We start from the raw sequence: 16,794 nt of genomic DNA on the forward strand, positions 1-16,794 counted from the left end.
AATAAATAAATAAAATCGATTTTTTAAAAATGAGAATCGATTCTGAATCGCACAACGTGAGAATCGCGATTCGGATTCGAATTCATTTTTCCCCACACCCCTAATATATATACATTTATATAAACACATATATATATACACACATATATAAATATATATATATATATATATATATATATATATATATATATATATATATATATATATATATATATATATATATATATACAGGTATATATACATACACACACACACACATATATATATATATATATACACACACACATATATATATATATATATATATATATATATATATATATATATATATATATATATATATACACACATATATATGTATATATACACACATATGGCGACTTGTCCAGGGTGTACCCCGCCTTCCGCCCGATTGTAGCTGAGATAGGCTCCAGCGCCCCCCGCGACCCCAAAGGGAATAAGCGGTAGAAAATGGATGGATGGATATATACTGTATATATACATATATATACACATATATACTGTATATATATGCACACATATATAGACACACACATACATATATATATATGAAAACAAAATATATATATAAACTGTATATCTATATATATATATATATATATATATATATATATATATATATATATATATATATATATATATATATATATATATATATATATATATATATATATATATATATATATAAATAATCGCAAATGTTTACCATTTGTAAATGACTAAAATAGAAGAAAAGAGCAATCTAATGTGCTTATTGGAGGACATCTAGATGTTACCTGGCTGCCCAGCTTAGTACAAGTAAACACGCTTGCAGGACTGCTTGTATCAGAGCTAATGTAGGAGATTTTTGATGCAGGCCGATATCATCCAGTACTTGTTTTTTTTTATGCTACACGGTATCAATATGGGAACACCCCTACTTTAAATGTAATTCTATACTTCCAAGATATCGGGATTATGTGTTTTAGCAAACCGCCATCTTGAAAACATTTTGTATTTTTCCATTTTCCAGTTTTTATGTTTTAAGTTAATGTAAAAAGGGGCATTAAACCATAAAACAGGTATTAAAAAAACATAATAAAATGAATAGGCTTTTCATTAAAAGTGCTGAAAAAAAATGTATATTTATTGATTCTAAACTGATTCATAATTTTCAAGAATAGATTAAAAAATGTGTTTTCTTGAATCATTGTATTTATTTTTTTAAGACTACATTTTCAAACATTAACCTGTGACGTTTTTGATGCGAATACATTAAACATCAGCAGCCAGGAGGAGTTTTTGTAACCTGAACTTGTTTTAAAAAGGTTTCATAATAATTTTCATATCAAATAACTGCAAGCCGATATCATCTGATACTTTGCTGATATCGGACCGATAGAGTTACCAATATATGATCAGGACACCCCCTCGTCAATACCATACTTACATGTACCTACCAGGCCGACAGTAAACAGACTGACAGCTACCTACCTTGTTAGCCCACTACATGCCTCCCGTCACTTCCTGTTTCTTCCCTTGCAGACACAAATCTTGACTGCAGCTGTAATGGCCTCGTCGCCTTAGCACTGGACTCTTCCGTTCACATTTGGAATTCAGAAACCCGCTGTCTGCTAGGACGCTTAGACCCGCTTACCGAACCGGGCCGAGACCGCCGCCAGACCGTCTCGTGTTTGTGTTGGAGCCAAGATGGCCGTGTTCTCTCTATTGGCACCAGGCGAGGGGAGGTTCAGGTACGCGCCGGGGGTTGCCGTTGGACGCGTCATGGTGGATGAATCAGCATTGTCTTCCTCTCTGACACCTTAGTTGTGGGACGTTGAACAAAGGCAGAAGGTGAGGACTCTGCCCTCGCACTTGTCCGTTGTCCGAGCGCTTTCCTGGAAACAGCAGCTTCTCAGCAGGTAAAATAGCAACAAAGCCTTTCCCGGAAATATTATTGTGGTAACTGCGAGAAGTCATTTGATAGTAACTGTGACATTGTAGAACTGTTGTAGGACTGTAACGATGGGAAATTTGAATATTTCACCGTTATTGTGACAAAAATGATCACAGTTATCATTACTATCACGGTATTGTGCTTAAAAAGCTAGCTAGCGAGCTAGCGCTATGTTTATTAAAGGGCGGTTATCAATCACGGTTTCACGAAAATTTTAATATAAAATGGTAAAACTAACCATCAGGACTAGGGCTGATGTTCGAAAAACCGGTTCTCCCGATGCTTCGATAAGAAAAGAACCGACTCCATGGATTGGAATCCCTTTTTGAGAACCGGTTCCCGAAGCCACTATACCGTAATTTCGCGACCATATGGCGCACCGTATTAAAAGGCGCCGCTTCAGTTACTGGTGCAATTTCTGTATTTAACGCATACATACGGCGCAGCGTATTTTTGGGCGCAGGCATGGTTAAATATACGCTAGCTTAAAACATACGCTAGCTTAAAACATACGCTAGCATGCATGGACTCTGTTTTCAAAAGACAGCAGGAGCAAAGCTGAGTTCGGTTGTACTTTATTGAAGTATTTATCAATGTACATACTCACATTATTTTTTGATCAATCCTCATCCACAAATCCATCAAAGTCCTCATCTTCTGTGTCCGAAATGAACAGCTGGGCAAGTTCTCCATCAAACACGCCAGATTCCCTCTCGTCATTTTCAAAGTCAGTCTCGTTGCCGTGGGGCTCCTCGGAAAAAGTAAAAGCCGACTTCTCTTGCCCCCGTTTTGCGTATCGATTCGCTACCGTGCTGGTCCCCTTCTTCTCCACAGTGTGCTTCACCGAGATGTTGAAAGTGAGCGGCACCTCGTCCATGTTGGTGATGTGTTTGTCGGCAATTTTTTATTTACAACGCACATAGCAGCACTATATGCTCACTCGGGGCGTGCCTTTAGCGTCCTCTCTCACCTGAAACCTTCACCCTTTAACGTCCGCATGCTGTCCTCAGTCACATCCGCTTTTCCTCCATATAAACAGCGTGCCGGCCCAGTCACATAACATCTACAGCTTTTGGAACTCAGTGCACACACAAGGTACACACACAACAACCTATTTGGATTCAATAAGAGATTCGATAAGGAATCGGTTCGATAAGAGGATTCGATAATGGCATCAACATCGATAATTTCTTAACGAATATCATCCCTAATCAGGAGACTCCACGGTTTATCAATAATTTGTACTTTTAAAGTTTAGATTGGGGTATGTCGTTTCTTAATGGGAAATAATGTTAAGCTTTCTTGTATACATGTTAGCTTTTAAGATAGCTAACCAGCCGTTAGCACGCTAGCTTGCGTCTCCAGTAAATGAGTACTATCACCAATAGCCGAGTTTATCAAAGTGTGATTATCAATCAAGGATTTATGATCATTTCATTTTAAAACTGTAATGCTAAGGATGCTAAAAAAATCGATTCACTTCTGAATCCCGATACCTATTCACCACTAGTGTTAAGCAGGTTCCATCTAGTGGTACGCCAAAGAATCGCTTGATTAAAGTACAGTGTTTTATTTTCCTATATTGAAACACAGTGTTACCGTTCAAACTATGTGTAGTGTAACAGTGGCCAAAAATATGAAATATACTTGTTAAATACAATTTATGCCTTGTTTTTATTGAATATTTAGGCCTACTACGCTACTTTATTTTAGTATTGGTCGTTATGGTGGTATCTGGAGAGCAGCGTTTTTCTGAGGTTATACTTGGTGAAAAAAGTTCGAGAACCGCTGATATACAGTATATATATATATATATGTACTTTATATAGGTATATATATGTGTTTATGTACTGTATATATGTGTATATATATATGTGGAAGTCGATACCTACCCGTTCCACGGATATCACGTCACAGAGCCAGGCGTGTCGTTTTACCAGAGTTCTTATTTTCCTCATGCAGCTTTTCATACACTTCTTGCGTGTCACTTTTCTCCAGTCTCATCTCGCTTCCCTCCGCCGGTCGCTCACTGTTAAAGACAACAGATGATTAGACTAACACGTACCACCTGTGTCATCCAATCACCTGCCAGCTGTGTTTTTCCTTCCCGCACATGCCCCGCCCCCAGCTGATGGTGCCCCGCCCTCGACACCATTGTCGGAGGCATTGACCTTTGCTCCTGCAGACGCGCTGACTCACTTCCCTCCACATACCTCCACCGCCAGACTTAGGCCGGGACATCGTCCAGATCTGGAGCACCCTTTCGGGTGAGGTCAGTTAGTGGGCTGGTCAGGTCCGCGAACCGGGGGATGAACCTCCGGTAGTAGCCCACCAGCCCTAAAAACTGCCTCACCTCCTTTTTCGTCTTCGGGGTCGGGCAGGCCGCAACTGCCGCGGTTTTGTGTATCTGAGGCCGCACCTGACCTTCCCCCAAGTGGTACCCCAGATACTGTACCTCCCTCCGGCCAACCGCGCACTTCGCCGGGTTGGCGGTGAGCCCCGCCCGCCTCAGGGACTCGAGTACCGCCCCCACCCTCTGCACATGCCCAGTTGTTACCCTGGATGATTACATCATCCAGATAGGCGGCAGCATATGCCACGTGGGGCCGCAGCACCCGGTCCATGAGTCTCTGAAATGTGGCGGGCGCACCGAACAAGCCGAACGGAAGGGTCACGAATTGGTATAATCCTTCCGGAGTGGAGAATGGCGTTTTTTCCTTAGACTCTGGAGACAAGGGAACCTGCCAGTAGCCCTTAGTTAAATCCAGTGTCGTGAAAAAACGAGCAGGGCCCAACCGGTCCAGGAGCTCGTCGACCCGGGGCATCGGGTAGGCGTCAAAACGTGACACCTCATTTACCTTGCGGTAGTCCACACAGAATCGCACAGACCCATCTTTCTTCCCTACCAGAACTATGGGGCTGCACCATGCACTGTGTGACTCTTCTATTACCCCCAATTCCAGCATGGCTTTTAATTCCTTCCGAACTACTTTGCGCTTGTGTTCGGGTAGCCTATAGGGCCGAAACCTCACCGTCACTCCTGGGCTGGTCTCTATGTGATGCTGGGTGAGGCTCGTGCGGCCTGGCAGGGGGAGAACACGTCAGCAAAATGTTACTGTAAATTGGCCACATCTGCTTTCTGTGACGGCGTCAGATGATTATCACAGCGGAGAGGGAAGGGCCGGGGGAGGGGGGAACCTCCGGCCCCAGCTCCTCGCCCTCCACTATCGCCGTCACCATGGAGACAGGCTCCGCTTCCCTCCACCCTTTTAGTAGGTTGAGGTGGTATATTTGGGTTGCCCCGCCCCGGTCAGACCGCCTGACCTCATAATCCACGTCACCTACTCTTCGTGTGACCGCAAAGGGTCCTTGCCACTTGGCGAGTAATTTAGAGCTGGATGTTGGGAGTAATACAAGTACTTTCTCTCCCGGTGAAAATTGTCTGAGTTGCGTCCCCTTGTTATACAGGTGCTGTTGACGTTTTTGGGCTTGGAGCAAATTCTCACGTGACAAGTGCCCCAATGTGTGGAGTTTTGCTCTCAAGTCCATGACGTATTGAATTTCGTTTTTACTGGGACTTGGACCTTCCTCCCAGCTTTCTTTAACTAGGTCAAGCACCCCGCGCGGCTTCCTGCCAAACAACAGTTCAAATGGGGAAAACCCTGTGGAGGCCTGAGGAACCTCCCGCACTGTAAATAACAGGGGATCCAACCATTTATGCCAATTTGGTTTGTCCTCGTGTACGAACTTCCGGATCATGGATTTCAAGGTTCTATTCAGCCGCTCTACCAGCCCGTCAGTCTGTGGGTGGTATACGCTGGTCCGAATACATTTGATCCCCAATAACCCGTACAGCTCCTTTAATGTGCGTGACATAAAGGACGTGCCCTGGTCAGTCAGAATCTCTTTCGGGATTCCGACTCGGGAGATAACTTGAAACAGCGCCTGCGCGACACTCTTTGCAGAGATGGAGCGCAGCGGTACTGCTTCGGGATAGCGCGTTGCGTAATCCACCAGGACTAGCGCAAAGCGATATCCCTGGGTGCTCGGGTGAAATGGGCCGACGAGGTCCATCCCAATACGCCCAAATGGGACCTCTATGAGTGGTAATGGCCGCAAAGGTGCCCTAGGGGTGGCCGCTGGGTTGACTAGTTGACAGTCCGGGCAAGCGCATGTCTGCCCAGATGCCCGGCCAATAGAAACGGCCCATTACCCGGTTGAGTGTTTTATCATATCCCATGGGACCGGCCATCGGGTTGAAATGTGCCGCCGGGAAAATCATTTCCCGACGGCTTTTTGGTACCAACAATTGGGTGACTTCTTCCCCTGTCTGAGTGTCACGACTCACTCTGTAAAGTCTGTCCCTAATTAATGCAAAGTGTGGGAAACCCCGCGCTATCCCCGGGCGAACCCGCTGCCCATCAATTGAAATCACTTGGTCCCAGGTCGCGCGCAAAGTGTCATCTCGAGACTGCTCGAGTGGAAAATCTTCCATGGGGCGCCATTGGGGAACCGGGGAAACCTCTTGCGAAGTTCCCTCCAACTCTCCTTCCCCCTCCCCCCGGCAGCGTCGGATAGCCTTGCGTTGCCGCTAAGAACAGCACGGTCATCCCTTTTCCCTACCAGTCGTGAACACACCCCCATACACTGCTTTATTAACTTGTTAAACCCTGGCCAATTAGTTCCCAAGATTACGGGGTGTATTAGGCGCAAACTTACAGCCACCTTCACATTATGATTTTCCCCTTCGAAAAAAATTTCCACCGGCACCATGGGATACTCGTGAATGTCCCCATGCACACATCTAACCCGCACCCGGGTGACCTTTTCCAATGCCCCGGGTCGAATCAGGTTTTGGTGAATCATGGACTGTTCGCAGCCCGAGTCCACCATCGCCCGACGTATACTCCCTTGTATCCTTACCGGTACATAGTATGTCTCTCCTGGACGGGGGGAGGGTGCCGGAGGGTCGCCAGCCCGGATCGATCCCCCCACATCCATCATTGGACACTCCCGCTGCAGGTGTCCGGGCTGTCCACACCTCCAGCACACCTGCCCAGGCATTCGAGGCGCCCTTTGCGGGGGAAACACAGTGTCCACAGTAACCTGGCCCTGCGGAGGAGAAAGCAGAATATTGTTGTGTCGTTGCTGTGGCCCCGGCTGGGCTCCCTCGGCCGGCAGCGCACGCATCCTGCGCAGCGCCGAAGATGGCCGCTCCGCTCCTCCCGTGGTCTTCTCCTCTTTCCCTTTTTCCCGGTGGACGGCCAGGTGGTCCTCCGCCAAGGCCACTGCTGCTGCTACGTCCTGGGGCCGATGGTAGCGGATCCAAGCTGACGTCCGCGCCGGGATTGCGTCCAGGAATTGCTCGAGGATGATCCGCTCAATCACCTCCTCGACTTGTCCGGGTTGCAGCCATCTCATCGCGGCGTCTCTCAGCTGCTGGCCCAGGGCGAACGGCCGCTCCTCCTGGCCGAGTCGCATGGCCCGGAACCAGCGTCTGTGGTCCTCCTTGGATCCTCCCGTCCTGTCCAGTATCGCCCTCCTCCCGTCCCGGTAGCTCACTCGGGACACTGGTGGCAGGCTGAGCGCCGCTCGCTGCTCTTCTCCTGCTAGTAGCGGTAACAACCACACCGCCCACTCCTCCTCCGGCCATGCACATGACTTTGCAGTCGCTTCGAACATGTACAAAAAAGTTTGTGCATCTTCCATCTCAGCCATTCTGTGCATCCCCACCGTCGTTAACGTCGGCTTTGTTGCTGCGGGTGTCTCCGCTGCGGTCCTTTCTGTCATCGCACGCAGAATCTGGCTCTGCTGAGCTATTTGGTCTTGCATGGCTTCCATCTGCCGGTGGTTTGCGGTTGACTGCTGCGCCATTTGGTCTTGCATCGCTGCCATCTGCCCGTGGTTTGTGGTCGATACCTCCGCCAGGAGATGTCCAAGCGCCTCTATCGGGCTCGGTGACGACATTACAGTTTTGTCTTTTTGTTGGGCGCCAAATGTGGACGTCGATCCCTACCCGTTCCACGGATATCACGTCACAGAGCAAGGCGTGTCGTTTTACCAGAGTTCTTATTTTCCTCATGCAGCTTTTCATACACTTCTTGCGTGTCACTTTTCTCCAGTCTCATCTCGCTTCCCTCCGCCGGTCGCTCACTGTTAAAGACAACAGATGATTAGACTAACACGTACCACCTGTGTCATCCAATCACCTGCCAGCTGTGTTTCTCCTTCCCGCACATGCCCCGCCCCCAGCTGATGGTGCCCCGCCCTCGACACCATTGCCGGAGGCGTTGACCTTTGCTCCTGCAGACGCGCTGACTCACTTCCCTCCACAATATACATACAGTATATATGTATATACACACATGTATGTATATATACATATATCGGGGATCGAACCCAGGACTTTCATATTGTGAGGCACATGCACTAACCCCTGTTTCCACCGTGCTGCCCCATATATACATTATATTGCCAAAAGTATTTGGCCACCTGCCTTGGCGTACATATGAACTTGAAGTGCCACCCCATTCCTAACTCATAGGGTTCAATATGATGTGGGTCCACCTTTTGCAGCTATGACAGCTTCAACTCTTCTGGGAAGGCTGTCCACAAGGTTGCGGAGTGTGTTTATAGGAATTATTTACTCTCTCTTTGTTCTAATTCATCCCAAAGGTGTTCTATCGGGTTCAGGTCAGGACTCTGTGCAGGCCAGTCAAGTTCACCCACACCAGACTCTGTCATCCATGTCTTTATGGACCTTGCTTTGTGCACTGGTGCACAGTCATGTTGGAAGAGAAACTGTGACCACAAGGTTGGGAGCATGGAATTGTCCAATATGTTTTGGTATCTTGGAGCATTCAAAGTTCCTTTTACTGGAACTAAGGGGCCAAGCCCAACTCCTGAAAAACAACCCCACAGCATAATTCCTCCTCCACCAAATTTCACACTCGGCACAATGCAGTCCGAAATCTACCGTTCTCCTGGCAACCTCCAAACCCAGACTCGTCCATCATATTTCCAGATGGAAAAGCGTGATTCGTCACTCCAGAGAAGGTGTCTCCACTGCTCTAGAGTCCAGTGGTGACGTGCTTTACACCACTGCATCCCACGCTTTGCATTGGACTTAGTGATGTATGGCTTAGATGCAGCTGCTCGGCCATGGAAACCCATTCCATGAAGCTCTCTGCGTACTGTACGTGGACTAATTGGAAAGTCAAATGATGTTTGGAGCTCTGCAGCAACTGACTGTGCAGAAAGTGGGCCACCTCTTTGCACTATGTGCTTCAGCATCCGCTGATCCCTCTCTGTCAGTTTACGTGGCCTACCACTTGGTGGCTGAGTTGCTGTTGTTCCCAAACTCTTTGATTTTCTTATAATAAAGCCGACAGTTGACTTTGGAATATTTAGGAGCTAGGAAAGCTCACGACTGGATTTGTTGCAGAGGTGGCATCCTATGACAGTTCCACACTGGAAATCACCGAGCTCCTGAGAGCGGCCCATGCTTTCACAAATGTTTGTAGAAAGTGTTTGATTTTATTCACCGGGCCAAGTGATTAGGACACCTGATTCTGATCATTTGGATGGGTGGCCAAATACTTTTGGCAATATAGTGTATGTATAAATGTATATATACCTACATATGTATATATACATATACTGTATATATGTGTATATATATATATATATATATATATATATATATATATATATATATATATATATATATATATATATATATATATATATATATATATATATATATATATATATATGAATAAAATCAAGCACTTAGGAATGTAGTCTGTTTCTACAAACATTTGTGAAAGAATGGGCCGCTCTCAGGAGCTCAGTGATTTCCAGCGTGGAACTGTCATAGGATGCCACCTGTGCAACAAAGCCAGTCGTGAGATTTCCTCGCTCCTAAATATTCCAAAGTCAACTTTATTATAAGAAAAGGGAAGAGTTTGGGAACAACAGCAACTCAGCCACCAAGCGGTAGGTCACGTAAACTGACAGAGAGAGGTCAGCGGATGCTAAAGCGCATAGTGCAAAGACTTTCTGCACAGTCAGTTGCTACAGAGCTCCAAACTTCATGTGACCTTCCAATTAGCCCACTTACAGTACGCGGAGTTTTTCATGGAATGGGTTTCCATGGCCAAGCAGCTGCATCTAAGACATACATTACCAAGTCCAATGCAAAGCGTGGGATGCAGTGGTGTAAAGCACATCACCACTGGACTCTAGAGCAGTGGAGACGCCTTCTCTGGAGTGATGAATCACGCTTTTCCATCTGGCAATCTGATGGACAAGTCTGGGTTTGGAGGTTGCCAGGAGAACGCTACATTTCGGACTGCATTGTGCCGAGTGTGAAATTTGGTGGAGGAAGAATTATGGTGTGGGGTTGTTTTTCAGGAGTAGGGCTTGGCCCCTTAAAGGCCTACTGAAACCCACTACTACTGACCACGCAGTCTGATAGTTTATATATCAATGATGAAATCTTAACATTGCAACACATGCCAATACGGCCAGGTTAACTTATAAAGTGCAATTTAAAATTTCCCGGGAAACTTCCGGTTGAAAACGTCTAGGTATGATGATGTTTGCGCGTGACGTCAATGGTTGAAGCGGAAGTATTGGTACACCATTGTATCACAATACAAACAGCTCTGTTTTTATCGCAAAATTCCACAGTATTCTGGACATCTGTGTTGGTGAATCTTTTGCAATTTGTTTAATGAACAATGGAGACTGCAAAGAAGAAAGCTGTAGGTGGGAACGCTACATTTCGGACTGCATTGTGCCGAGTGTGAAATTTGGTGGAGGAAGAATTATGGTGTGAGGTTGTTTTTCAGGAGTAGGGCTTGGCCCCTTAAAGGCCTACTGAAACCCACTACTACTGACCACGCAGTCTGATAGTTTATATCAGCGTTTCTCAAAGTGTGGGGCGCGCCCCACTGGTGGGGAATAGAGACATGACAGGTGGGGCGCGAGGAACGGGAGGAAATTTCACTTTGATTTTTTTTATTTTTTTATTATTATATTCTTTGATTTTTTTTTTACTATGCTTTCATTTTCTATACACACTGGAAATCACTTTGTGATTCTGTCTGTGAAATCCACTATATAGATAAATGTAAATTACTTATTTTTCCTGTATGCTTTACATTTCTAGGTAGGAGCGAAAGTTTGACAGACAGCAACAGTAACTAATGGGGGCGGGGCTAAGCGGAAGCTTTGTGAATGGCGAGTCACTGTGCGAGGATTTGCTGTTTTGCAAATACATAAAAAATAGAGCCACTGCTGATGAGCTGTTCAAGATAATGGACAGTTTCCTCAAAGAACACGACCTTAAATGGGAAAACTGTGTGGGCTTTTGCTCTGATGGCGCGCATGGCAAAGTAAAGAAACGGGCTGCAGGCTCTAATAAAGAGGGTTGTGCCAAATGCGCATTGGACACAACACTCGCGTCAAGGCAGCTCAGACCCAAACTCAATGAGGTTTTAACAGTGGCAGTGTCAAGCCTGCAACCCCGATTTGAAAAGCTGTGCAGTGCAAAACAGGCTCATTGCAGCCATTAATGCTGGAGTACTGTAAAACTCATGTTCACTTGCCCTGTCCTCCTTTTTTTGGCAAAGATTGCAAAGTGGCACTTTCATTTTCATTTATTATTGAACTTGATGCAAGTTATTTGATTTATTATTGAACTTGATGCAAGTTATAACACTTTTATTTGATTTATTATTGAACTTGATGCAAGTTATAACACTTTTTTTATTTATTATTGAACTTGATGCAAGTTATAACACTTTTTTTGATTTATTATTGAACTTGATGCAAGTTATAACACTTTTGTTTTATTTATTATTGAACTTGGACGGCGTGGCGAAGTTGGTAGAGTGGCTGTGCCAGCAATCGGAGTGTTGCTGGTTACTGGGGTTCAATTCCCACCTTCTACCTTCCTAGTCACGTCCGTTGTGTCCTTGGGCAAGACACTTCACCCTTTGCCTCTGATGGCTGCTGGTTAGCGCCTTGCATGGCAGCTCCCGCCATCAGTGTGTGAATGTGTGTGTGAATGGGTAAATGTGGAAATACTGTCAAAGCGCTTTGAGTACCTTGAAGGTAGAAAAGCACTATACAAGTATAACCCATTTATCATTTATATTTATAACTTGATGCAAGTTATAACACTTTTGTTTTATTTATTATTGAACTTGATGCAAGTTATTTGATTTATTATTGAACTTGATGCAAGTTATAACACTTTTATTTGATTTATTATTGAACTTGATGCAAGTTATAACACTTTTTTTGATTTATTATTGAACTTGATGCAAGTTATAACACTTTTTTTGATTTATTATTGAACTTGATGCAAGTTATAACACTTTTGTTTTATTTATTATTGAATTGATGCAAGTTATTTTATTTGATATTGAACTTGATGCAAGTTATACCACAGCTGCACAGTTATTTTATTTATTATTGAACTTGATTTTATTTTATGTTATTGAGTTTGAATGTATAAAACTTGATGTTACTTGATGTTCGATAAATTTGAAAATGTTAAGCTTGGCATTAGCGTTCTGTTGGGGCGATGGGGGCAGGTGGGGCTTGAAAACTCCCCCTTGTCCAAAGTGGGGGATGACAAAAAAAGTTTGAGAACCACTGGTTTATATATCAATGATGAAATCTTAACATTGCAACACATGCCAATACGGCCAGGTTAACTTATAAAGTGCAATTTTAAATTTCCCGGGAAACTTCCGGTTGAAAACGTCTAGGTATGATGATGTTTGCGCGTGACGTCAATGGTTGAAGCGGAAGTATTGGTACACCATTGTATCACAATACAAACAGCTCTGTTTTCATCGCAAAATTCCACAGTATTCTGGACATCTGTGTTGGTGAATCTTTTGCAATTTGTTTAATGAACAATGGAGACTGCAAAGAAGAAAGCTGTAGGTGGGATCGGTGTATTAGCGGCTGGCTGCAGCAACACAACCAGGAGGACTTTGAGTTGGATAGCAGACGCGCTATCCGACGCTAGCCGCCGACCACATCGATGATCGGGTGAAGTCCTTCGTCGAGCCATCGATCGCTGGAACGCAGGTAAGCACGGGTGTTGATGAGCGGATGAGAGCTGGCGTAGGTGGAGAGCTAATGTTTTTAGTATAGCTCTATCGAGGTCCCGTAGCTAAGTTAGCTTCAATGGCGTCGTTAGCAAAAGCATTGCTAGGCTTCGCCAGGCGGTAGAGCATTAACCGTGTGGTTACAGGTCCAGAGTTTGGTAGTATTGTTGATCTTCTGTCTATCCTTCCAGTCAGGGGCTTATTTCTTTTGTTTCTATCTGCATTTAAGCACGATGCTATCACGTTAGCTCCGTAGCTAAAGTGCTTCGCCGATGTATTGTCGTGGAGATAAAAGTCACTGTGAATGTCCATTTCGCGTTCTCGACTCTCATTTTCAAGAGGATATAGTATCCGAGGTGGTTTAAAATACAAATCCGTGATCCACAATAGAAAAAGGAGAAAGTGTGGAATCCAATGAGTCCTTGTACCTAAGTTACGGTCAGAGCGAAAAAAGATACGTCCTGCACTGCACTCTAGTCCTCACTCTCACGTTCCTCATCCACGAATCTTTCATCCTCGCTCAAATTAATGGGGTAATCGTCGCTTTCTTGGTCCGAATCGCTCTCGCTGCTGGTGTAAACAATGGGGAAATGTGAGGAGCCCTTCAACCTGCGACGTCACGCTACTTCCGGTACAGGCAAGGCTTTTTTTTTATCAGCGACCAAAAGTTGCAAACTTTATCGTCGATGTTCTCTACTAAATCCTTTCAGCAAAAATATGGCAATATCGCAAAATGATCAAGTATGACACATAGAATGGATCTGCTATCCCCGTTTAAATAAGTAATTTCATTTCAGTAGGCCTTTAGTTCCAATGAAAGGAACTTTAAATGCTCCAGGATACCAAAACATTTTGGACAATTCCATGGGATGGCACTTCAAGTTCATATGTGAGTAAAGGCAGGTGACCAAATACTTTTGGCAATATAGTGTATGTATATGTATATATATATATACATATATATGTATATATATATATATATATATATATATATATATATATATATATATATATATATATATATATATATATATATATATATATATATATATATATATATATATATATATCAGTGACGTGCAGTCAGGGGAGGCAGGTGAGGCGGGGCCTCACGTGCCATCATGGAAAAAAAAAATTAAAAAAAATGTAATTGTTATATGTATCCAGTGATTATACTATAAAGTTATTTTCCATTTAACTTCACCAGTTTTAGATTCTTTTTATTCAAAATCGCTGAATTTTCACATTTGCCGTTCAAATACTGAGAAGAGACTTGCGGTGAGTCACCAGCCAGTTGAGGCACGTCACTGAGTTGAGCCTCACCATGGATTGCGCAATGACTCGGCTAACTGCTGGCCTGCTGTGCAGTGAGACCGTTTTGCTATATGAATTATATTATACATTTCCATAGTTTAGTTAGCTGAGGTATATAATGTACAGTGTATTTTGTCAACAACTGTACAGTATGTGTGTAACGTATTTCTTGGGCTGAGCAATCATAAAACGGCTGCAAAAGACGCACTGTGTGAGGCTCGCAGTAATCCCGCCTCCTGGTGATAGAGGGCGCTAGTGATCCCAGAGATCATTCTTGCGACTACTCGGCTGCAGAAGAAGTGACAACAAGCAGCAACCGTTAGCAGCGATCGTTTATTTTTTCCTCTTGCCTGGACTATTAACATGGAGGATTACATATCTAAAATAAAACAGTTTTCTAAACTGGACTTTCAATCGCAGCAGGACGTAATAATTAAAGGATCATCTCCATCGAGACAGAGAGACTTTTAAAACTGAAGAAAGATAAGGAAGACTTCTATAAACAAGTTATCGATGCTTTTGTTCAAAAGGAGCTGCGCATGGACTTCATTTATAAGTAAAGGTAAGACCATAATAAAGTTTTTTTTAATTAAATGTGCTTTTTTGTGTGCTACAGTTTGTATGTGTAAAGTTAAAGTTAAGTTAAAGTACCAATGATTGTCACACACACTAGGTGTGGTGAAATTTGTCCACTGCATTTGACCCATCCCCTTGCTCACCCCCTGGGAGGTGAGGGGAGCAGTGGGCAGCAGCGGCGCCGCGCCCGGGAATCATTTTTGGTGATTTAACCCCCAATTCCAACCCTTGATGCTGAGTGCCAAGCAGGGAAGAATGCTGGTATGAGCTTTTAAACATAACCCGTCAACTGCTGCCAATCAAATGGTGAATAAGATACTCTTTAGGGTTCATATGTTTGTAAATCTGACTGTGATGAAGTCAGTGCCTCACCAGCCATGAACCTCACCGCACGTCACTGATATATATATATACATGGACTGGGTATGTATGTATGTATGTATATATATATATATATATATATATATATATATATATATATATATATATATATATATATATATATATGTATATGTACCGTAATTTCCGGACTATAAGCCGCTACTTTTTCCCCTCGTTCTGGTCCCTGCGGCTTATACAAGGGTGCGGCTTATTTACGGCCTGTTCTTCTCCGACACCAACGAAGAGGATTTGGGTGGTTTTAGTACGCAGGAGGAAGACGATGACACAATGATTAAAGACTGACTTTTCATATACCGGTAGGCTGGTTATTTTGATAACGTACAGGCGAGCACTTTGTATTACTTTGCAGCGTTGTATTATTTGTACTCTGCACGAATGCTGTTCGCCATGTCAAAGATGTGAAAGTTTGATTGAATGATTGAAAGATTTATAGTTAATAAATGGGACGCTTTGCGTTCCCAAACAGTCATCTCTGTCCCGACAATCCCCTCCGTGGTAGCAGGAACCCCTATATACTACGCTAATTACACATCAAAACCCTGCGGCTTATAGTCGGGTGCGGCTTATATATGGAGCAATCTGTATTTTCCCCTAAATTTAGCTGGTGCGGCTTATAGTCAGGTGCGGCTTATAGTCCAGAAATTACGGTATATATATGTATATATATATATATATATATATATATATATATATATATATATATAAAAAATACATATATATAAATACATATATTAAAAATATATTTTTTAAGGATACATTTTTGGATTAATAGCATTAAATAACTACTATTGATAATGTTATTTGAAATGTTTTTTTGGGGTTTTACTTTTTTTTTAGTATTGAATTTGTATGTCTACTCAGTTGCTTTGTAAAGTATTGTAAAGCTGTGATTGGATTTAATGGGTTGATGAAATTATTTGTGTTTTTATGCTTTGGCAGTGGCTCGGCCCTGGGAAACATCCATCATCATGACCCCCGGGCTCCAGCTCCTCCAGTGGGCGCTGTCGTCCAGCAGGGAGGCGTGTGCAGCCTTGGGTGGTCACCGGGTGACGAATGGCTGGCAAGTGGGTCCCCTGATGGCCTCCTGCACGTTTGGGATGACATCATGGGCCTCGCAGGGTCACATCAGCCAGTCGCCACAATGCAGCAACCAAGCGCTGTCAAGGTGACGGCGCCCATCAAAACAGCGTACAGGAAGAGTGAATGTGCGTAATGTCGTAAAATAATGCGTTCATTCTCAGGCAATGGGATGGTGTCCATGGCAGAGAAAGATGATCGCCACAGGTGGAGGATGGAAAGACGGAAAGCTTCGGATTTGGGACACGGAGTCAGCGACTTGTGTGACTTCTGCAGACAGCAACTCCCAGGTGCTCTAAAGTTGACACAAGCACTGAGCGCTCTGAGAGAATACCC

At 43.9% G+C, this 16,794-nt stretch overlaps 1 protein-coding gene across 5 annotated transcripts in view; it reads left to right on the forward strand.

Moving 5' to 3' along the window:
• Positions 1–16,794, forward strand: part of LOC133652239 (granzyme A-like) — a 79,016-nt gene that overhangs the window by 38,698 nt on the left and 23,524 nt on the right. For 4 of the 5 annotated variants that reach the window (XR_009826550.1, XR_009826551.1, XM_062050757.1 and 1 more), the window contains 2 exons: positions 16,321–16,546; positions 16,623–16,748. Coding sequence is in view for 3 of the 5 variants with exons in the window: in XM_062050757.1 (XP_061906741.1) it covers positions 16,321–16,546; positions 16,623–16,748 (352 nt within the window). In the remaining 2 variants the exon portion in view is untranslated. Of the gene's footprint in view, positions 1–16,320; positions 16,547–16,622; positions 16,749–16,794 lie in introns of those variants that run through there. The other variant, XM_062050763.1, reaches the window with a different exon arrangement.

This window comes from Entelurus aequoreus, linkage group LG06 (assembly GCF_033978785.1).
Source record: "Entelurus aequoreus isolate RoL-2023_Sb linkage group LG06, RoL_Eaeq_v1.1, whole genome shotgun sequence".
Classification (NCBI taxonomy): Eukaryota; Metazoa; Chordata; class Actinopteri; order Syngnathiformes; family Syngnathidae; genus Entelurus; species Entelurus aequoreus.